We start from the raw sequence: 24685 nt of genomic DNA, 5'->3' as shown, positions 1-24685 counted from the left end.
ATCTCCTTCTCCTGACCTTTTCATATCATTTTTAAACTTTTACTGCGCATTATTATAGGGGGCGTTGTTTTTCAGTTTTTAGTGTTTTCTTTTCCTCCGCTTTTGAAGTTGATTCTTGACCTGTGACTGTGAGTTTTTAATTTTCTGATGATTTTTATTGATTTTCTTTTCGTAATTTGTTTATTCTTTTGAATGTATCTTGTTTTTCCTGGACCTCTATACAAAACCATCGGGGTACTGAGGGAGATATTTTAAGCTTTTGCTTCTCCCTCAAATAGAAATGGTTTTGTTTTTAATGGCTACCGGGGCCGGTACCCCCTGAAGACGTCGGCTTCGGTGGTCGTATTTTTGTTTTATTTCATTTGTTTTGTATTGATACTTTTTTCTGAAATTTCTGCTGCTTTTTAGCGCGTTTTTTTCAAAGAAGTTTTTTCCTTTTGATCTTAATTATTTGTGTTTTCTTTCAGTACCGTCAGTTAGAAGTCGCCTTAAGCTAGAAATCCCGCCAGTCAATGTAAGCCGCAAGCTGATCCCTGTGCACGACTAGGAAGCAATGGGAATTTCCCTAAGACGAGAGAGCGGGGTTGACAATGAACCGAAAAAGACGTATGGACTCCAAAGAGGAGTTATGATTATACCAAACATTAAAAGACGAACTCTTATTATTATTTTTTGTTACTCGTGTGATTGTTAATCGTCCGTCCTTATGTTAATTTAATCTTCAATATATATGTTTTTGTTTAAGAACGTGTCTTTTATTTAAGACGACCACTCATGCCGTCCCCACACACACATATATATATATATATATATCTGTAATAAATAACATCTTTTTATAATGAATTAATTGAAATGTGTAGTGTTGTCATTTAATATTCTTCAAAGGGATTAAAAACAAATATTATGAAAATAACCTGCTTCTGAAGCTCGTTTAATGCCTTCCTCATCTTCAGGACCCTCAGCATCTAAGGTTTTCAAATCAAACCACGATGGCATTCTACAGCCAGAATTTAAAGTGACAGGCATTGTAGGACTGAAATGATAATAAAAATATAATGAAACAGGCATTTAATGAAACTGAAATATTTCTTAAAATAGTTTTAGAAAATAAACACAGAGTAATTTAAAAATAAAGTAAAGGATTAAGCCAAAATCAGTGATGTAAAACAACAATTAAACTTAAAATACTTTATTCAGAACACAAAACATGCAATTATATTGATATTCAAAAATAATTTAAATGATGCAAAAATGACAAACTAAAAATTAACTTACGCTGTGGGGCATATATATTTAACATGAGGAAGTCTTTGCATTTGCAATGAAGCAGCCCATCCATGCCTAAAAAGATAGTAGTAAAGATGAAGTCTCTTGATTTAACATTTAAAAAGCTTATAACAGTCACAAAAATACAGCTGTATGAAACACAATACAGTAATTAAACTATGACAGCAATTTTTTTCCACAGTGGAAAAATCAAAGAAATAATAACTGTAGTTTCTTCTAATGTAAGTTAAAAAGTATAGTAGTATAGAACTTAATTTTTATAGCTATGTAAAAAATTAAACATATTATAATCAAAACTAAAAACAAATATTGTTTTCGCTACTGCATTGTTTCTGTACTTTTTTTTTATGAATAGAAGTTAATTATTTTTTCATGCATAGAAGGTTATTTCTATTTAATTAAATGAATAAATATCAAACTATCATTTATATACACAAAACATACATAAAATTTAAAGGAAGGAAGAAAAAATACTCTATATCTAATATTTACCCCCCTCCTAAACATATAAAACAACATTTATATTCCAATATTATAGGCAACATTTTCTCATTTCTGAGGGGAAGAGAAGGAATTTTAAAAATTGTAAAATTCAGGCCAAACTAAGCATAACTACCATGAAAGGGACGGTGTCAAACTGAGGTCGTAATTTTGGAAAAGCTGCCCAAAACTCAAAAAATTTAATTGCTCATAAGTACTAAGCATTAATATTTTTTTAGTAAACTAAAGTATAAAGAATATAAAATAATTCATGAACAGAATATTTTAATTGTTCTATTATCTTTACAAAGTGGAAAGAAGTTTTCTGCATTTGAACTGTGAGTCTGTTACACACTACTAATAGGTGATACTTCAGAAATAATTGCACTTTCACTATTGTTATTGATTTTTCATGTGTTTTTGCATGAAAAACCATTTACAAGCTTGAAAATCATTTTTCCATGTTAACTCTGCAAATAATTAGTATACTACATTGTTCAAGGAATTATTACAGAGACCCACTTATTTCTCAACATGAACATATAAAAAGGTGTTAAGATCTTAGTAATAGAAATCTCATCTTAGTAATAGAAAATAGTTAAAATCATTGAAATATACATTTTTTGTATAAAAGAATTTAATAATCTTATACAATATTCTAATAAATATGTTAATTTATTAAAATAATTTTCTTTAAAACTAGTCCAAGAGAATGCAGATTTTATATATGTATTTATTGTAACTCTCCATAATGTTGCTTCAAATTTCGGATAATGCATGTATATTAGTTACATATCAATGGTAAATGCATTGAACAACAATAAAGTCATGTTTAATTTGTGGTACTTAAATAGGGACATTTTGAATTGGTAGCATTACATTCTTAATCAGCAACCTTAAAGATCCATATTTCGATAATTTTTAGAAAATATAGATGAAGTACCAGTTATGGATAGTTTTTTCCAAGTTCCGACCATTCTGCAATGTTTTAAAACTATGGTTTTTATGAACATTATTAAAATTCCAAAATTCTAAAAAAAATTTATTCTATTTTAGTTATTATATATATATTTATTTTTAAAGAAAATATTGAAAAAAGAATGTTTAATTTTTTAATAATTGTAATACAGTGTAACGTCCCATATCCAGACGTCCCTTTTCCGGAAGGGTCGATTTCCCGGACACTTTTTAACAATCAAAATAAACAAACATTTCTTCCTCTTCCCCTCTCCTTTAAAAGAAAGAAAAAAAAAAAAAAAAACGAAGTCTTTTGACAGGTTTTTCGCCTTCTCAGCTTCTAGAGATCTATGCATTGAACCCATAAATCAACAGAAAAGAATAACAGATCTACTAAGAACATGCTCCTCCTCCTCTGGAATGCAGGAAGGGGGAGGGGGCAGATTTGTTTTCAAAAGAGCACAACTGAGTCCCCTCCCTCCCCCTTCTTTCCTATGCAGCTGGCTAGTAAAAGAGGCATTTCCTGGAACCTTTTTGAGTGTCAGGGGAAGAAGAAATACTGGGAAAAAGGATGAACACAGCAAATGTTAAAGTGGAGGGGGAATCCCCTTTAGTCACACAAGAAAAAATAAAGAAAACCCAATCAGCATGCCACGCCTTATGCTTGATTGATAGCCAATGATGGGAGAGAAAATAAGAATTTGTCACAACCCCGCCCTCAACTTGAATGACAAGTAAGGAGGAAATGAATTTTTCTTCTCCACCTACCCACCTTATTGAATGACGGGAATTTCCCCTTCTTGCTTGAATCGTTCTAGTTCAAAATGGCGGAGAGAGCAATTAATATTTTCATAACTGTGAATTTTTTTCGTTTTCTATATTTATTTTTAGAATAGCAATAATTATTTTTTTTCTAATATTTTGTTTATGTTTGATTAGATATCATTCTAATACTAAAACATTATTGCCCGAAAAATAATGTTTATTTATTTTCTGCTTCTTAGATTCAGATCATTTTAAGTTTTGTTTACCTTTGAGGTCAATTATACGGAAAAATCAAATATACGGACTTTGGAAAGTCCCGCCGATTCCGGATACGCGACTTTCCACTGTATTAAAAATTAGAAAAAATTACTAGGCTGTGCTTTTTGGCACATCCCAACCAGGGTTTGTTGATTTAAATCAGCTTGATTTAAATCACGATTTAAATCATGATTTAAATCAAATGATTTTTTTAAAAAAATCATTGATTTAAATCAAAAAAATTTTTTTATCTATATATATTGATTTTAAAAGTCAAAAAACAGTGTTTTAAATTTTTGATACTTTTATTATTTTCTTTTCTTAGTATTAAAATTTAATTTAAATAAATTGCTGCATTAATTAATTTTAGTTAATGAAATTACTTTTTTGGTGTGTGTTAAACTCCAACACATTTGAAATTACATTTTTAAAAATGTTTTGATTCTTGAGATTGAAAGTACAGATTAAAGTAAACATTTAATGCTGTCTTAATATAGACTTGCATAGCTGTAGAAAGTAATTATTAAACATGAATATTTTTCAAAAAATAATACAAATAATGTTAATTAAAATTCTACCTTTTGAATGAAAAAGCGTGAATTAAAATCTACATCATATTTTATCGGTGGAAAATGTGTATTTCTGAAGCTTGAGTTTATGCTAAAAAGAAATTACCCTAATATGCCAAAAACAGAAAAAGAAAAAAAGAGGGCTGATGAATTCAGATGTATTTTTCCAAATATAGTGTCATTCTTCCCTTTCAAAGTCTAATTGATGCAGTAGGGTTATTAATTGGTATTTTTTTCTCATAATTTGTTTACAGTATCTTTGACATTATCAGATTTTCTGTAAAGAAATTTTGTGAAAAAAAATTCCAATGAGTAGATAGGTTTTCTAACTTTTTTTTTATAGCTTAACTTATCTATTTTGATATAGAATTAAAAATGAATATTTTAATATAAAAACATATAGATTAAATATTTTGATGAATGACTACATTTATAAACACAGTCTGCTACATTTATTTTGTCATTTTAAAAATCAAGAGGAAAAAAAAGAAATCACAATTTTAAATTAAAGTTATGGTTTGCTAACTGAAACTTTGTTTTAATAGTTAAAGTGCAGGGGTCTGTCCAAGCCAAATTTACTACCGTTTAACGGTACCTTTACAAATTCAACTTTAGGAAAAAAGATAGAATAATCACACAAAATACTTTTTCTTAAAATTTTATTTTTGTGTCTCGTAAGAAACGATAAACCCATATTTTTACTATATTTGTGTTGATTTTTTAATATAATTTTTAATTTTCACAAAATAGCTACCTCTCAGAAAAACCCAGACAGACCCCTGAAGTATTCTTTAAATTCTCTATTTGATCTAGTCTTTAAATTTTAATCATGCATTTCTTTCAAAACAGTTGCTATGCATTCAAAGCCATGTATTATAATGAAAAATTATTTTAGTTAGAGTTTCTAAAATATTGTTACAACATAGTTTTAATATTAAGTTAATTTGATTAAACATTTATAATTTTTTTCAATCATAAATTAAAGTTCTTACAGTGCAGTGTTTTCACTACAGCGCGAGAACGCGAGAATCTCGCATATTTTTTTCTTTTCTCGCATTAAAAAATTATTACTGCGAGAAATTCGCGCATTCTATAAATCAATTTCAAAATTTGCGAATTTCTCGCATTTTGGAAGAAGCTTCGAATTACGCTATTTAGAATAAAATCCTTTAACCGAACCTCGGAACCCCTTTCAGAACACATTTCTCTGCAACCACATGTTTACCATAGGTAAAGTTACCATGTAAGACGGTCAAATTTTTTATGCACTAATGTAAGAGGGACAAATACCTAGTAAAGGCAAAATCTTCTATGATGATGCAGCAAGAATATTCAATGCTTTAAAAAATAGAAGACGTTAAAAATGTATTATAATAAAAGAAACGTTTTTTTTCCCAAGTCTATTTGTATTTTTTAAGTTTTTGGAAATCTCACTTAACTTTCTGAAATCTCACCCTGTTTTTGAGAAAGGGTGAGAAATTCTCACCCATTTTTTTTCTATGATGAAAACACTGCAGTGTATTTGAATAAAAATCAAAAAAATCTGATTTAAATCAAAAAAATCCAATTTAAATCAAAAAAATCTGATTCTTTTGATTTTTTTTAAAAAAATCAAAAAAATCACGAACCCTGATCCCAACTTACTCTACTAATTAAAGGGAGATTCCACACTATTTTAAGCCTAGCATGCTTAAATTTTTTTTCTCCAATAAATTTAATAAACCACATATCAAATTAAAGGTCATTAAAAGTATTTTATGAATATTGAATTAGTTTTTTCAAAATAATGCTGCAAATTCTTTAAATTACATAAAATATTTACAAAAAATTGAGTTTAAAAATTGCAGACGTGACTAAGAGATAGCAACATTTAATATTTGCAATAAAACATGATATTTTATGAGATAATATTGGATTTGCATAACTAATGACTGAAAAAACATCATTTTTACTTTCAGAATTTAAATATAGAGTGCATATAAGAACATGTTATGTCCTTTTAATGATTTTTTAAATAGTTTTATTAAAACAAAGTAATGAAAAAATTTATTTTCTTAAAAATCTGATTTCTTTCGGCTAATTGCAGTGTTGCATTATTAAAATTTTTAAAAAATTACAATTATTTTATTTAATTATTTTTAAAGAATTTTGAAAATGATAAGTTGCAAAATACAATTTTATTAACTTTTAATAAACGTTTGAGCTTGATAAAAAATTCCTTTTGTAGCGTATCTACCATTACAACTACAATTCACTAGTATACAGGGTGTCCCAAAAGGTCGTTTACAAACTTAACATGCTGGTCTGTCATATCATGATGAACAAGATTTACATAGGAACTTGTGTCCGAAAATTAAAACTGAGACCGCTAGAGGGCGATAAGTGCAGGTTTGGATGAGGAGAAAAAAAATGATATCGATAGCGGTGTTAATATGATTTTTATTATAAAACATCATTACATCGCAGCAAATGTTCAAAATTCCTTCCATTCGCCACAATGCACGTTTCACAGCGTCGGCGCATGGATTCACGAACCCGTTCAAATTGGCCAGGAGTGTCACGGATACGTGCTGCCGCTTCCGCGATCCTGGCGATAAGATCCATGTCCGATGTTGCAGGTGTCTCGTACACTATGGACTTCATGTGTCCCCACAGGTAGAAATCCAGGGGAGTCAGGTTGGGGGATCGCGGTGGCAATGGGACTGGTCCGCCTCTACCGATCCAGCGATTAGGATAAATCCTATCGAGGTATTCTCGAACAGCGTAGCTAAAATGGGCAGGCGCTCCATCATGCTGAAACCAGATGTTTCGGCGCGTAGCGACTGGAACATCACCCATCAGATCCGGCAAAACTCTTTCTAAAAAAATGCGATAGGTATTTTCGTCGAGGCGTTCAGGTAGAAGGTAAGGGTCAATCAACATGTCACCGATAATACCAGCCCAAACGTTTACGCTGAAACGTTGTTGATGTGCATGGGCACGTGTACATCTTAGGTTTTCATGCGCCAATACGTGCATGTTGTGCAGGTTCACGACACCATCCCGTGTAAAGCAGGATTCATCAGAAAACAAAATCCATGATGGAAAATCTGGCTGTGAGACCCGCTGTTGCAAATACCAGCGTGAGAATGCAATGCGTTTGGGATAATCGTCAGCGCACAATGCCTGTACTTTTTGGAAGTGGTAAGGGTGTTGCATGTCATCGTGCAGTATGCGCATTATGGTGGAACGAGCTACACCCAAGACACGTTCGCCTTCTCGGAGACTTCCTTGCGGGTTGATGGCATACTCCTGTAGTACGGTTTCCTCTACGACAGGTGTGCGTGTAGCACGTTCTCGACCGATGTGGCTACGTGCTACGAAAGCACCTGATTCACATAATCAGCGGTGCAATCGTCCAAACAAAACATGACTTGGCTGACGTCTGTTGGGGAAGCGCTCAAGGCACGTCCGCGCCGCGGCTCGTCCATTTCCATCAGCGGCACCGTATACGTAATGCCTGTCGGCCATTTCTGCGTTACTAAACTCATTCATCCTTCTCCTTCAACGTCCGCACCTGAAATGATTGTTTTTCCCACTCTCCCGTTTTCGTGCAATTATCGCCCTCTAGCGGTCGCAGTTTTAATTTTCGGACACAAGTTCCTATGTAAATCTTATTCATCATGATTTGACACACCAGCATGTTAAGTTTGTAAACGACCTTTTGGGACACCCTGTATAAGACATGTTAACTCGACTCTATGTCGGGGTACCTTTTCATAGATGACGGTTGACATGGTCTGTAACTACTCTCCCCACATTGGTGTCCTTCGGACGCGATGTGAACACGCCTACCTTGGCAAAAACGCCCACTTTGATCTGGATACGCCTACATCGGCAGTAACGCCTACTTCGTTGGATGGTCCACATTGAACAGTTGACTTGCTACTTGTGACTGCATCATTATCCACCTCCTCACGCAGTTGCTACTCAGTCTCATCTCGATCACACACAACGTCGGCTTGCATACTTGTGATTACTCGACTGCTAACGGCAACAGAGGAGCGACTACGACCGTGAAGTTAATACACCTCTCACATTCAGCACTCAAAAAAAAAAAAAAATACGGTGATCTTAATACAGCTCTCCCGGCTTCGCACAAAACAGCAATGAATCAACTAGTGGCATCCATTCATCGAATTCTATCATGGCTATAATTTTGGTGGGGGAGCACTGTAGCGTATCTACCATTACAACTACAATTCACTAGTATATAAGACATGTTAACTCGACTCTATGTCGGGGTACCTTTTCATAGATGACGGTTGACATGGTCTGTAACTACTCTCCCCACACTTTCAATAAATTTGTATCACAAATTATAAAACTTATAAAATTTGCTCTGCTTTCATTTATTTTATTAACGACCAATTACAATGACAAATTACTTTAAAACATGTCTAAATTCTTCATTTAATTAAAAATATATATATAAATAAATTTAAGCATTAGCATTTACGGCAACATGTGTATTTGTTCTAAATTATGTTAGGAATGACGGCAACAAAACAGTAAATAGAACATTAATTAGAATAGAACAGTGTTTAGAATATAACATTATTTTTAAAATTATTTAGTTTATGCACATGTTTATTTGCAGATGTGTTTCTATTAAATTAAATTTTCCTTTGAGTTTTGAAAGGATTTACTCTTTACTAGTTGACTTACTTGATTATTATATAATTAATAAAAGTTTATGAAACTTGGAACAGATAATAGAATTATAAACTAAGTAGCAAAACTATAAATTTCTTCATGCCATTAACAAGTACAGAAAGGTCCAGACTGAGAAGACAGAAATTGAAAGCAGAAGCAGTGAAATATGAAACTATCAAAGCAGAAAAAAGCAAGAAAAAGAAGGAATATAGAAATTCTAAGTTTCTTGCTGAAGAACAGAAGGAGCACATAAGAACAAAAAATAAAGAAGCACAAAGGAAATGTAGAAAGAAAAAAAGCAGAAGCTGAAAAATCACGCATGAATACATCAGACTACGTCAGCAGACAATCTTTGGGAAAAGCGGTAAAGAAAATTAATAATGCGTTACCAAAATCTCCTCAGAAGAAATTTGATGTTTTAACAGATGTGATATCAAAAATGTCGCCATTAAAAATAAACCAGATAATTGAAAATTATGTTAAAAACAAAAGACAACAGGTGTATATTTTAAGAACAGATTATGAAACTAGTAGTCGAAAAACAAGGAGTGATAAATTAGCAGAAGAAACTGAATTAAAAGTTGTGATATCAATAAAAACACCCAAAAGAAGAGAAAGACATCAAAAGCATTATTTAGTGATGAGTATTGGAGAAAAATATGAGCGATTTTTAGAGAAAATTCTGATATAAATATTGGGAAAATTAAATTTCCTGAGCTGCATTCTAAGTACGCCTTTCCGCCTGGAAAGAAGGACCAGAAAGTCTGTATGTGCATATAACCTGAAAATATAGCTATGATTCTTTCGGAAATCAGAGCTATCTGTCCTGATCCTCTGAAAAATTCTGAAACAATTTCAAAACAAGTGTTTGTAATTTTGATGAAGAACATATTTACTGCAAAGACAGATCTTGTCGAGAATGCAGCGGCGAAAAATATTCAGATGCAAAAAATACCAGAGCAAAATTAAGACAACATTGTCAAGTATTATCAATGGCAACAGAATGAACAAAGTTTCACAGTTAAAGAAATTGTTGCTGATTTGGGTAGTGCAAAGGAAGAAATAGGATATCAGTTCCAATCATTTGCAAGGCACATTTATAATGCTAACAAACAACATTTTGAATTTTGTCATTTGAAAGAAAATCTATCAGAGAATAAACTTATAATGCATATTGACTTTGCTGAGAACTAAACTGTAAAACATGATCGGGAAATCATGAGTGCACACTCGTGTTGCATATTTCAAGAATGGCAGAAATAATTCGTTAAACCATCAGTCGTATGCTATTATCTCTAATGACCTATCACACAATAAAGGTAGCATGAAAGTTTTTAATAAAGAAATTTTATCTCATCTAATAAAACAAAAAAAGTACATTTCTTGTCTGATGGAGCTGCCAGTCAATTCAAAAATAGATTTATATTCGCAAATTTAGCTTGTCACAAAGAAGAATTCAACCCTGATGCTGACTGGTCATTGCAAGGTAGAGAAGTTGTTGTTGATGCAAAATCTTTTTTTAAAGTGGCTTGCAAATTTTTAAATGGAAATGTAAAAATTATATTCGTAAGCAAGAGTCTGTCGACCATGAGGCATCAATGTGGAAAGAATGTTATAGTCTCTGCAAATCGATCCCAAATAAGAGATTATTGCATTTCATCGCACCTATAACACTTAATTCAGTTGAATTTTCCTTGAATTCTCCTTTCTCTAGCCCTCAAATCAGGCACCTAGTTGTAATATTTACTAAACTGCCTTCAAAACTTGCTGTAGCTCCAGAACAACAAGCTACAGTTTTAGAAGAAGTCCAGTGGATAGACGTATTGTTTGATAACTATTGGTGACCTAGCCAAATAATTTCTACAAGCAAGACAAATATGACACTTAAACACCAGTTCAAGTCCGTAGCTATAAACAAGTTTAAGTATTTCGGAAAACTGCAATTTGAAACAATTTCAATTGACTCATACATATGCTCTTTGCCATGTGATCCTTCAACTGATCATTCTGTACGTTTTCTCTCTCCATACAATTCAGAACTTGCTTTAAAGATAAATAATATAACAAATAAAAGTAATTTAGAATAATTAATTTTATAATATAATCTAAGTTAAAAATATTAAAAAAAAATTATTAAATAATCATAATTCACTCAATATTTTATTTAACAAAAGAAATATGTAATGTTGTAACAATCTATGACCATCTAAGAAGGTTACGTGTAATGAGAAATTTTTTGTCACGTCTGCAATGCCATGTCTGCAATATACATGTTATTTTCAATTTGATAATTTTTAATTAAATTTATTTTATTTCTTCAAAAATCTTGTGATTTCTTTTATACAAATACACACTGAAATCTCACATAAAAAAAAGGTTTTAATTTATTTCATAAAATTCAGAGACTTTGGTGAATGCAGAAAAACTTTCTAAAAACCATATTCTTTAGCGTCATGTTTGCAACACTTCAAACTTTTATTTTAAAGGTGTTTAAATTAATTTTCATCTTTAAATATGCATTGTGTTAGTAGAAGACTTATCTCCTGATTTTTATGATACAAAAGCCAGTTACCTAACTCAATTTTTCATTTAATTATGAGTAATCAAACTTTGTAAATGTCATGTCCGCAACATGCACAATACTGGAAACACAATAAACACTTACCCAGTATCTCCTAAACCATGTAAGAATATTACCTGCAATTAAAAAAAAAAAAAGATACATATTCATTTTCTGTAGGATAAAATGATCTAAACAAATCTATAAAAAATATTATATTCAATTTAAACCATTAAATGTCATCATGTATGTTTTTTTAAAAAAAACTAAGAATTAAACATTTGTCAGATTATTTAAATTATTTTATAATCTATATATGCAAATAATTTACATTTAAATGCAAATAGAGTGTACTTTGAGCTACGTACAAATAAAGCAATACAACGTGAATGAATCTCAAATAAAGGTACAGAAATGGACATACTATTGTTTTAGTCTTATAAACAAGAACCTTTCTTAATGAGTAATAGAAAAAGTAACCAGACAAACCAGTGGCTAGCAGGGGAAGAGGAACAACATAATAAAAAGGGGATAAGAAACAGGTGTGCAGGAATCAGGAAAGAAACTCAAGGTACAGAATGTTGAAACTAGAATTTTTTAAAATATGAAACTGATTCCCAGTAATGAAGGACGTTAAATGAAGCAGATAAGCTGAAGAAAATCCCCACTTATAATTAGAATTCCAACTATTTAGTGTGACGGATGATCACTTTATATCCAGATTTTGAATATATCATTTAAGTTCATTCAGATATTTCCCAGAAATGAAAGGTGTCAGATGAAGCAGATTAGTGGAAGATAATTCAAACTTTTAATTAGAATTCTAACTATGTAGGGCAATGGATGATCATTTAATATACAAATTTCGATTTTAAACATGTCTTTTTAGTTCATTATGACCACAGTGACAAGAAATTTGATAAATATCACAAAAATTAATGTCAGCAATAAGGATAATTTTCAAAAGATTAAAATCAATAATATTAGAAAGAAATCTACAATCTGAAAAATACAAATTGGGATTAAAAGAAAAAAATTAACTTAAGTTTTTATAGTTTCTTAGAGTTTTTTTTTCGAATGGCAGGCACTGAACTTTATTCGTTACAAGAAATTTGATAAATATCACAAAAATTAATGTCAGCAATAAGGATAATTTTCAAAAGATTAAAATCAATAATATTAGAAAGAAATCTACAATCTGAAACAATCTACAATCAACAAATCTACAATCTACAAATTGGGATTAAAAGAAAAAAATTAACTTAAGTTTTTATAGTTTTTTAGAGTTTTTTTTCTTTCTCGAATGGCAGGCACTGAACTGTATTAGTTTCGCCTTAGAAGATGCCAGAGTTGTTACGCATTTTGCGTTACCCAATGGGCACCTGTGAACCAAAGTCACGGAGGCGAGTAACATTGCCCACGCCACAAACCCATTTTATGGGGTGGGCCACATTCACTCATCACACACAACAGAGGACAACACGAGAGAAACATCCATGCCCAGAGCGGGATTCAAACCCGCGGTCATTGGCTTCGCAGTCAGGCAGTTTCTTTGAGTTTTGTAAGCTTGACATCTAAATATTCTAAAATATTCATGCATTAAAAATAAACATCAAATTAAATAACTTTTATTATTATTAAATATTTTAATCATTATTAAATATATGCCAGTCAAAAACTTTTTCTTTTAAAAAATCACTTTTTCTTGTCATTGTAGTTGTTAAAAATGTTTCAATTTATTTTGTTAAGAATTTTGTATTGATTATATTATCTTGTAAGTATATTCTGTACATAATAAGTTGCTTTAAAGAAAGAATAAAGTATATTTTATAGTGAACTTTATTCCAAAATAATTAAAAAGTTGATCTTGATTTTATTGTTTTTAGAAAGGCTTAACAGAAAACATAATTTCAATAGAAAGTTACACAATAGAAAGCTTAAAATATTGGCAATTTTAATGATATTTGTGGTATTAAATTAAAATATATATGAATATATTGCATCAGGCTTCAACAAAAGATCAATTAAGTAACAGAATACTTATTTGAAGGCTCTATTTTGAAAGTGATAAGTGGCTTTTTTTCAATATTTTTGTGTAGTAGTAGTATAAATAAATAAAAACTTTTATTACTTTCTGAAGAGGCTGAAACAAAAATTGTAAAGAAAAACTTATAACATTGATTTCATACGCTTCAGAAAATTGAAATCAGAACGGTAGTTAAAATTCAAAACTATCTTATATAAATATTATTTTAAATTTTAACAACCTTTTTCCTTCTCCTAATCTTTTTTTTGTGACCTTTCACTTATTTTATAATAGGCAGGCTATTATTATTAAATTTAACAAACGAATTAAGCTCATAAAGCCTACCAATAATGCAAAGATAATTAAAATCTAGACATGAAAAAAAAGGAAGCTGAATACATAAAAATAACTTGCCTAACAAGCAAAACATGAAAAAATTTAAAAAGTTCAAGGAAGAAAAAAATAAATCGATCTCATATACAACAGCTTTATGAATTACACGCCCAACATGCATTGTTCAATAAAAGCACTTTTGTGCAAGTCTGGGCAAATGATGTAACATCTTGATGATGTGACATCATTCTTCTTCTATAAGTAATATAATGGGTTTATTTTTTTTAAATAATTTAAAACCCCTCAAATCAACAAGAAACTACAGATTAATCAACATGTGGAAAAAAGCAAATTGAGAAACTCTTGTGACATATTACAAGTACAAACTGTATTAAAATTTAAACTAACTTTTTCTCTTAATATTATTATAAAATACTTCACTACAACTTCTGATTTTATATTTAAACTAATTAATGAAAAACTACAAAATTTGTTAATGGAGAGGTGCTATTAAATGTTTATTATTATTTTTCATTATGTAGTCTTTTGTATCATGGAATTAATATCTCCCAGAACAAACACTCAAAGGGTACCAACATGAATGATTATGCACTATAAGCTTAAAAATCCAAACAGCTCGAAGACTAGATTTTAAGTATCATACTTATCAAAGTTAACCAGCCATATTGTAAAATATATAAATGTTAGAGGGATATCAATAAGAAAATAAAATCTTCACATTACACAAAATTTTTACAATATATTTTTAAAACTTTAGAAGGACAGAATTTCATTAACTAGATACATCACAAACCAAGACTTAAAGGTATATGTATCACAACTTTAATAATTTTCTGATACTATAGTAAAATATGTATGGCAAAAATGTAAATTAAAAAGAAAATTTTTTTACAATTATTTTCTGCTTTAACCTAGCATAAAGAAAAAAAAAACTATTAATCTCTTTATCTTTGGTCATGTCAACCTTGTTAGCAATAAATGTAAAATATAATAAAATCTATTAAACATAAAAAAACAAACACAAAAATGACTAAATAGGTCACTTTTCTATAAATATATTTTAACAGGATTCCCACTCAATTTCAGAAAAAAAAAAATTCCCTGACTTTTCCAAGTAAATTTCAATGAAAATTGATACATTTTCATCAGAAAACATTGATTCTATTATTCGTAATGTGAAATATTAGATTTTCTGGGTAAAAAAATATTATTTAATGAGGATGTAAACATTTCAGTTTGACTAAAATGCGAAATTTTTATATCAAATTATTGTACTAGATGCTAGAATTATTTAACTCGAATTTTAATAACTGATTACTGTTACTGACAAATTTCAGAATGGTTATTTTCCACGTATGATATAGGGAATACTCAAGGTTTTCGTGAAAAAATAGCAACTTTCCCCGACTATTCCCAGATTTTCAAAGTTAAAGTAAAATTCCCTGACAATTCCAGGTTTACCCTGTCCCCTGGTTTAATCTGTTAAGCTGTCCCTTAATATATTTCAAAATTACTCATTGAAATATTTTTTTCAATAAAATCACAATAATATGAGATTAAAAAATGACTTTCCAATTAATATTTGGAACAGTGTAATGCATAATCAAGTCAATTATACAAGACAATCATAGAAAAGCAGCAAGAAAAATAAAAAAAACTCCTCTGTGTATATGACAATTATTTTTTCCTTTATTGCCGTGAAGTTCTATGCTTTGTTCAGAGAGAACTGACAGTGGAAGTAAACAAAGATTTGGTGTTTATCACAAACATTGCATATTCAGGGATGAGAGTAATCAGAAAGTAAAAAAGAGGAAATCCAAAAAAACAAAAAAGAAAAAAAAATATTATATATATATATATATATATATACATATATATATATATATACATATACAAAAATTTGACAAAAAAGTGCGCTTTTTAAACTTGTAAACCATGTGAATATAAATCCCGATATGAGACTTTTAAATCACGTAAATATAAAACTCTACATCGAATTTAAAAAATGCGAAAATACAAATTATGATTTTTTAATTTTTTGATCACGATGCATAACTTTTAAATCACGCGATATTACAACCACAAAAACGAATCACGATATTGGATTTTAAGCTCACGTGAATACGAATTGCTACATAGGGCTTTAAAAGCTCGTAAATACAAATCGCGATATTGATTTTTTAAATCTCGTAAGTAAGAATCGCACTGTACAATATTTAAATCGCCTGAATAAGAATCGCAACGTTCAACTTTTAAATCAGGTAAATACGAAAATCGAGATTTGATAATAAAATCGCGATTTTAAAAATGCATAAATACAAAACACGATATTGGATTTTTAAATGTCGTAAATAAGAATCATAATAATACGATATTTAAATAGCGTAAATAAGAATTGCAATGTGCAACTTTTAAATCAGGTAAATACGAAAATCGATGATTGATATTAAAATCGAGTGAATAAAAATCGAGATCTGAATTACGAAATTACGAGCTATCCAGCCGACGGATAAAAAATACGGAAAATCTTATTTTCTGTGCTCGAAATCGGAGAAAATAGCTAAAATAAGAAAAAATGCGGAAGGGTTAGCAGCTAGGGCGTAGATTGAATTTTCTGTTTATCTTTGAAAATCGTAAATAAATATAATTATTTCACTTCAATGACTGAATTTTTTTTAAAAAAAAACGGGATATTTATTAAAAAAAACGAAACTTTCAGAGAATCGGAGTTTTTGATAAAAAGGCTGAAATTCGAGAGACAAAAAAAATCTCATCCCTGTATAAAGGTCAACCAGTTTTATCCCAAAGAAATTATTTTTAGAGAAACTTCAGAGGGAGGAAAAAGGACTTCAACAATTTCCCTCCGCGGAAAATTAAATTCCTCATAAAACATTTTAACTTGTGCAAAAAATAAATTTCAGCGGAAATTAGCTGGAAAAATGGAAACATCTGAAAAAAAGCGGAAATCCGCGAATGCGCGGAAGAATCTCATCCCTGCATATTTCTGCAGGTTCCTCACTGAGTGGATAATTCCTTACTTTCTGAATAATTAAAACATTCGGAAATCATAGAATTATTGTCTTATTAAGGAATTGTGAAAGAAATATTCCAATATGATAACTGTCAAACGTCTTAAGAGTTATATCATATGGTAACATTTCCTTGTAGACATTTGCCAGAAGTTTATTAGAACTAAGGTGTCATCAACGAACAGAAATTATAGATTGAAAAATATCTTAACAAAACATGAAAGTAATTAGAAATTACTGATTATATTTATTCTTACAGATGCAGTATGCTTCGTAGCGGCAGGTATAACTACCGGCGAAGATGACATTCTAGAAGCCTTATGTCCTATCTGAAACGAAACAAAACTAAAATATATCTAGGGAAACTTCTCTTTAAAGAAGAAAGACAGATATTCCTGAATTAAGTTAAACAGGGTTGAGAAGCTAGATAATTTTAATTATTTACCTTTACAAATGAAAAAATAACTATAAATAAATAAATTTACGATTCAGACTGCACAAACAAGGTTTCCGAAGAAACACGCTACTGTTGCCACTTATTAAGTAAGATAAATCGTAGTGATTTTAAGAAACAGACTGGAGTAGCCGAAACGTTAAGAATCATTGCCGACAAGTGAATCGGAGGTGTCGTTGGCTTCTTTCAGACCTATGGTTCATTCAAGCTTCATTCATGTCAGTCTGCATGAATACAGTACACTAATCAGATTCTTAATTTTATACCGTAAAACGTAGGAGTGAATTTTCAGAAACAACATATAAGATTTAAGGAGCATTTTCACTGAATATGATTCGCATATGTGATCGCGCATTAATGCGAATCACACATGTGCAATCAGTTGTCTTAAGAGTTATTCTCACATTCACAAAATTGCAAATGCGAGTGAGTGCCTGCAGGGCTAAAGAGAATAGGAGGGCTGGTTCACTCCTTTGAAGTAGCTCTCGCCGCGGCAATCCTCCGATTTTCTCTAGTGACGTCACTTTGGCGCAAAGCTCGCACTTTTAATTCAAGAACGGAGCGTTCGGCCTTACTAGCTCTAACTAATATTGGAGCTTTTCTTTTTGCGAGATATTCTAAGACATTTGTTATTTTCTGTAATGACTTTCCTCAGTTTTTGCAGTGAATTTACAAGAATTTAAAAATATTATCGAAATGCTAGTTAGCGCGATTGCAACTTGAAAAAATTTTGATATAAAAACGAAAGGAAAAAATATAATTTTCCGCGTGTTCCCTGAAGTAAATGAACAACTATGCGGAGAATGGATTTCGAAATGACAAAGTTAATCATAGATATAAAGGCAGAAAGATCAATCACTCGACTAAACGGACGTCACGGTCAACGTTGACATCACTGGTCTAGTAACTAGTTTGTACTCTATATCCACGCCCTCTAGTGAACTGCGGTTTTTGTTTATTGCAGCTGTACATAATTTGTTCTTTTTTTATTTGACTTTTATAAGTTGTAATGATTAATAATAATTGATAACATTCAGTCTCTTTGCCAGAAAAATCTAAAATTCGCAAATTTTACGACACATTTTTTTTCCAGATTTTTTTAAAGATTTATAATTCGTGAATTTTAAAGCTTAAAAAAAAAAAAAAAAAAAAAAAACTAATATGTTCTTAAAATTTAATTTCTTATATCATTCTGAAATTCAAATATTTGAAATAAAATAAAACACACAATTTATGTACTTACAAAAAATCAAGAACATTTTAGTAAACATTCCAAGCTAGCCTGTTAGCGTACAATTAGTTTGCTAGCAAAGCGTTTTCTTGGTTTTCATTTGTGTGCAATGGAAATTCTAATTATTTTCATTCTAAAAGTTTTTCAAAATATGATTTTACTTCTCTATTTCAATTACAAGGTACTACTTTGATATCTGGGTCGTGATAAAAGTTAAAAATATAAGAAAGTGTTTCACAACTAGGACTGGGCGATATTAGAAATTATATATCGTGATGCATCGTCAGTTTTGCATCGCGATATAGCGATGTATCGCGATATAGTATTTTTGAATTTCATTTACTTGTAAGACGCCCGGTGGCTGAGCGGTAGCGCTTCGCGCTGTCGTGCCACAGGTCCTTGGTTCGATCCTTGGGCCGGGCAAGGCCGACTCAGCCTTTCATCCCTTCAGTGGGTCGATAAAATGAGTACCAAGCATGCTTGGGAACTAACACTGGGGGTTCCGCGCTCGGCTGACCACCTGACCGGAACATATGCTCCCGCACCCCAGAGCCTAAGGTCAAGAAAACTGAGATGGGCACAGTCGGCCTTGGCCCTCTTAATGGGCTGTCGCGCCACTGAGTTAGTTAGTTAGTTATTTACTTGTAAGGCACAGAAAGTCAGATTTCTATCAAGACTTCATAATCAGATTGATTTAAATCAATTTATAAATTTGAAGATATATATGTTTTGCTTAAGAAAGATGTTAAATAAGATGACTACAATGTACAAATCTTACTTAAAATATTTATTGAAATGTTTGTTTAGAAATTCATAATACGCGTAAAACAAAGTGTTAAAAACTTTTTTTAAAGCGTTTTTTAAAAATTAATATTTCTTGTACTTTTATGCATAAATAATTACATAATTATTAAGCTCGATCGTAATATTCAATTTCTAAATGAAATGTTAAAAATTATTTGTATGTTTAAAACAAAGTGCTAAATAAATTTTAGAAAAAAAAACGCTTTTAAAACACTCTTTTTTATTATCATCATTTCAGTTATTATAGTTCTATTATAGTTCATTTACGTCACACTGGAGCTGCACAATGGGCTATTGGCGATGGTCTGGGAAACATCCCTGAGGATGATCCGAAGACACGCCATCACAATTTTGATCCTCTGTAGATGGGATGGCACCCCCGCTTCGGTAGCTGGACGACCTGCACGCGAAGTCGAGCACTTTACGGTAGAACAGTTTAACGATTACCAATACCGCACACCCTCTGTCCCTACGCAGACTGATCCAAGTGGTCACACACCCGCACACTGACCGCAGCCAGTGATGCTTGACTTCGGTGATCTGCAGGGAACCGTGTCTTAACGATCAGTCCACTGCGGGACCTTATCATTTCAGATAAATAATTAAATTAAATTAAATAATGACCGAATTATGAACGAAAAACAAAATAATATTTAATTTCTTAAAAATAAAAAAAATTTATATTCGATAATATATTTAGCTAATTAACAAATAATATGAAAAGAATATTTTTTTAAAAAAATTATTATGTTCTCTAATAAAACGAGGTGCTAAATGATTTTAAAAAAATGAATAAAATACGCAAACCTTTCAAATTTTTTTGTATAAACAAAGTTGATTGACTTATGTCGAAATCCAAATGACAAAAATAAATTTTGTTTTAACTTTATTTCTAAAAATAAAAACAACAAGATTTATAAACTTAAAATCAGTAATAAAAACTCATTAAATTATTAGAAGTTTCATCCAAAAAGTTTTTAATAAAATTAAAAGAAAATAAAAATATAACCTAACAAATTCAATTCTTTATGGGCGCCTAAATTAGATTGCCGATAATTTTCACATTTAAAAATAAGAAGAAGCTTTTTTAAAAAAAATCTTTTCTAATTAATGAAGAAACTCTTCTTTATATATTCTTTTCAATAATAAATTGCTTTCGGAACAAGTTAACATCGGCGATCACGAAGTTAGTCCCACTGAAAATAATCTACAAGAAAAGTCGCGACAAGGAAAAAAAAGCTAAGAGGTGCGAAAAGGAACATGCGATATAAGGATATGTGTTCTTAAAACTCTGATTCTGATTCTACAGCTTACCAATCAAGGCCATTTCAACATAACGAAACGAACATCGTCTTCCACAGCGCGAGTCGACATCGGAACGTAAGAGAAGAGTCTTATATCGTTATATTATATCCTTGCGTGTCTTATATCGCTATATCGTTTTGCGCTCGTTGTCTTTACTCGACGGCTTAAATCAGATTTCTGATGCATCGCCTTGAATGAAAGTCGCTGTATCGTCTTGCCGATATATGCGTTAAATCGATATGTCTCGATACATCGATTTATAGCCCAGTCCTATTCACAACATTTACTAAGATGACAAATTGTCTGTCAAGGATGATAAAAAATATTAATGGTTAAAAAAACAATTCATTGCGATAATGAACATTTAGCTGTAATGTTATTATTGTTCAGTTATCTAAAAGACTTTTCGTTGTTTTCCTTCGCATTTAACGCAACATTTGATTTGTCTAAATTTTAATTTAATTTTAAATAATATATAGGTTACTACAAAAGCTTTTATAAGCATGATTTTCCTCTGATATTTAAATTGCAAGTTACTTTGATTTCTGGGTCGTGTTAAAAGTAAGAAATATAAGAAAAGTGTTTCACAACATCCACTAAAATGACAAATTGTCCGTCAAGGATGACAAAAAAAAATTATTGTTGAAAAAATAATTCATTGCGATAATGAACATTTAGCTAGAATCCTATTACCGTTCAGCAATCTAAAAGACTTTTTTGTGTTTTTTCCTTGCATTTAACGTAAAATTTGATTATTTCTATTTAGTCTTGATTGAAATAAGTTATTTTCATAACTTTAATGATTATGATTGTTCTCCAAGTAACTTATGAGTAATTTTGATTTCTGGGTTGAATTAAAAATAATAAGGACGCTTCCTTATATTCATAAAGATGATAAGCCATCTATCAAGGATGGGAAAGAAAATTATTGATTATTTAAAAATAACTTCTTTTAGATAATGAACATTTAGCTGGAATACCTACTACCGATAAAAACAATTTGAATTTTTTTTTTATTTAAAATAGGTTATTTTTATAACTTTCATAAGTATATAAATGTATTTCGATACTTAAATTGTGGCTTATTTTGTTTTACTGGTTGAGTTAAAAAGAAGAGCTTTTCGTTTATATTCAGCAAGTTGAAACCTTATCTATTTCATAATTTTATAACCATCGTCGAGCAGCCGACCTAATTATGTGTTTACGCCTACTCATGTTCAACTCCGTAAATTCAATTTTAAATCATATCAAGAAGACAGGGAGAGTCCTGGATCAAGTATTGAGAGAAATTTGCCTCCTTGGTGGACTTCTTGATGGAACTAACCCGCATTTGCGTTACATGGAGAGGAAAACCACGAAAACATCCCACGGTTAGCCGAACTTCAAGGAGACTCCTGATCTTCTGAACCACAACTGCTAGGCCTGATTAATAATGAAAAAATGGTTGCTTATAAAAAAAATAATTTCATTGAGATAAAGATGAACATTTAGTTAAAATCCTATTACCGCCAAGCAATCTGAAAAACATCTTCATGGTTTTCCCTTGCGTGTAACGCAAAATTTGATTACTTTAATTTCAACTTAATCTTGGTTAAAATAAATTATTTTTATAACTTTTATAAACATTGTTTTACGCCGATATTTAAATTGCACATTACTTTGATTTTTGGAATGAGTTTAAAATTACAAAAAATATGAAAAGCATCTTGCTATATTCACCGAAATAATTGACTGTCTGTCAAAGACGCTAAAAAAATGATTTATTATATAAAAAAAATTCATTACTATTACTGAGCATTTCGCTGGAACTCCTTAAGCATCAAGCAATCTGAATATTTTCGTGGTTTCCCTTTACGTGTAACGCAAAATATGATTGTTTTCTTTAAAAAAAAACATTCATAAAGGCAGCAATGTTTAAATATTTACATAAATTATGAGTTATTTTATCTTTATTCCTTGTTAAATCTAAACAAAATGAAGAGCATTTGATTGTGGGCAATTAATTAGCAAGGTAGATAGTCTTACGCTGACATTAAGTAATGAATTGAGAGATTTTGATACAGATATATATATATATTATAATAATTAGAATAATTATTTGTGCAAAGGCATTAATAAAGATCGGAAATTAGTAGATAATACAATCGAATTCATAATAAATGCTACGAATAATTATTTTCATGAAAAAGATTTTTATTTTTAATTCTCATCGGAAAATTTAACAAATTTACGGTTACATGACTTATATTTTGTTAAAAAAAATTTGTCATTAATGTGCATTTTTAATTATAACTATTTTAAAACAATAATAGTAAGCTAATAAAATTCAAAGAGTTTTAGTTATGAACTCGTTCTGTTAAATCATATATTTAAATATAAAAAAAATGCTAATATAAGCATCTATACTTCAGTTATAATGGAACCAGACGCTTCAAACTATGGTTGAATAAGCAAATATCCCTCCTTCGGTTTTAATTAACCCAAGTTCTGAAATCCGAAACTAAACAAAGCCGAAACTATAGTATATAATTGCTCGTAATCTGAATGATCTCTGGTTTTAAAGCTTCAATAAACAAACGAATAAATTATGAGTAATGAATAGACATCTTTAAGCAATATACAAAATAATATACTGGTTTACGGAAATGAAAAAATTTTAGAATTTAAACTAAATTGCTTTTTAATGATCAACACTGATTACGCGCAATGTTAAGGTACGGCGGGGATGTCAGAAAATAATCCCTAGGACGACGCGAGCGCCACTTTTTGAGCTTAAAACCGGTCCGTCGAAAGCGTGTTGCTTTTCTGTAACCCCGTGGGAAAAGTTAAATGACCTCATCACTTACATTAATCTCTGATATATATATATATATATATATATATATATATATATATATATATATATATATATATATATATATATATATATATATATATATATATATATATATATATATATATATATATATATATACATATATGCAAAGAGCGAGATAGAAAGATCTTGAGTAATTGAGTTATAATAATTGTAATAGTTAATTGTGCATTAAAATGAATAAAATAATACATTTGGATAAAAATCTTTTAGCTATCTATATTGATAATTTTTCATGTACGAAACCAATTCGGCTTAAATCCGTTGCTAAAGATTTATTAACTTACCAATAATCTGCTCAAATATTCTATTAAATAATTAATATTATTCAATAAATGTTATTAATTTTGATAAAAATCATCGAATTAAAATATTGTATTAAAAATTGACATTTTATTAATTATAAACATTGAATTGCCCAGTACAATATATTATTACCTTGTGTGAGTATATGTCACGGCGAAAGACCGAAATCGGTGGTTGTTGACTTTCACCGGTGAATGTCGACAAACACCAAATACGTCGGTGAAAGACTGAATATTTCATTACATTCTTGTACATTCGGACCCTCACCGGTGTATGTCGACAATCACAGATATGCTTTGGTGAATGTCCGAAATATTTATTACATTCGATTTGATATGAATTTATTCGTGGATATAATTACATTTATTCAATATTTTAACCCTACACTGATGTTTTTTTAAGGTTAAGTGCCACTACCCGGTATATTCTACACTGATGTTTTTTTAAGGTTAAGTGCCACTGCCCGATATACATTTGCCCGGTATACCCTACACTGATGTTTTTTTAAGGTTAAGTGCCACTGTCCGGTATACCCTACACTAATGTTTTTTTAAGGTTAAGTGCCACTGCCCGTTATACCCGACACTGATTTAATACCCTACACTGATTTTTTTTAAGGTCAAGTGCCATTGCCTGGTATATATTTGCCCGATACTCCAAACACTGAAGTTTCTTCTAATCTATCGTCAGTAAGTATTAAAATATAGAATAATATAAATATATATCAATC

General features: G+C 30.4%; 1 protein-coding gene across 3 annotated transcripts in view; it reads right to left on the bottom strand.

Annotated features, from left to right (window-relative positions):
* Apt1 (Acyl-protein thioesterase 1) overlaps positions 1 to 24685 on the bottom strand; it is a 70198-nt gene that overhangs the window by 20534 nt on the left and 24979 nt on the right. Inside the window, exons 1-5 of one of the 3 annotated variants that reach the window (XM_016049658.4) lie at positions 17426 to 17579; positions 17238 to 17309; positions 11677 to 11708; positions 1276 to 1341; positions 915 to 1033 (exon numbers count right to left, since the gene is read on the bottom strand). In XM_016049658.4, coding sequence (XP_015905144.1) covers positions 915 to 1033; positions 1276 to 1341; positions 11677 to 11708; positions 17238 to 17288 — 268 coding nt within the window. In that variant the 5' untranslated portion in view covers positions 17289 to 17309; positions 17426 to 17579. Of the gene's footprint in view, positions 1 to 914; positions 1034 to 1275; positions 1342 to 11676; positions 11709 to 17237; positions 17310 to 17425; positions 17580 to 24685 lie in introns of those variants that run through there. The other 2 variants (XM_087155927.1, XM_087155928.1) reach the window with 2 other exon arrangements.

This window comes from Parasteatoda tepidariorum, chromosome 12 (genome assembly GCF_982258835.1).
Source record: "Parasteatoda tepidariorum strain Cologne lab strain chromosome 12, Ptep-v5.0, whole genome shotgun sequence".
Classification (NCBI taxonomy): Eukaryota; Metazoa; Arthropoda; class Arachnida; order Araneae; family Theridiidae; genus Parasteatoda; species Parasteatoda tepidariorum.
Note: the sequence above shows the minus strand (reverse complement) of the source record. Positions and strands in the feature narration are given on the sequence as shown.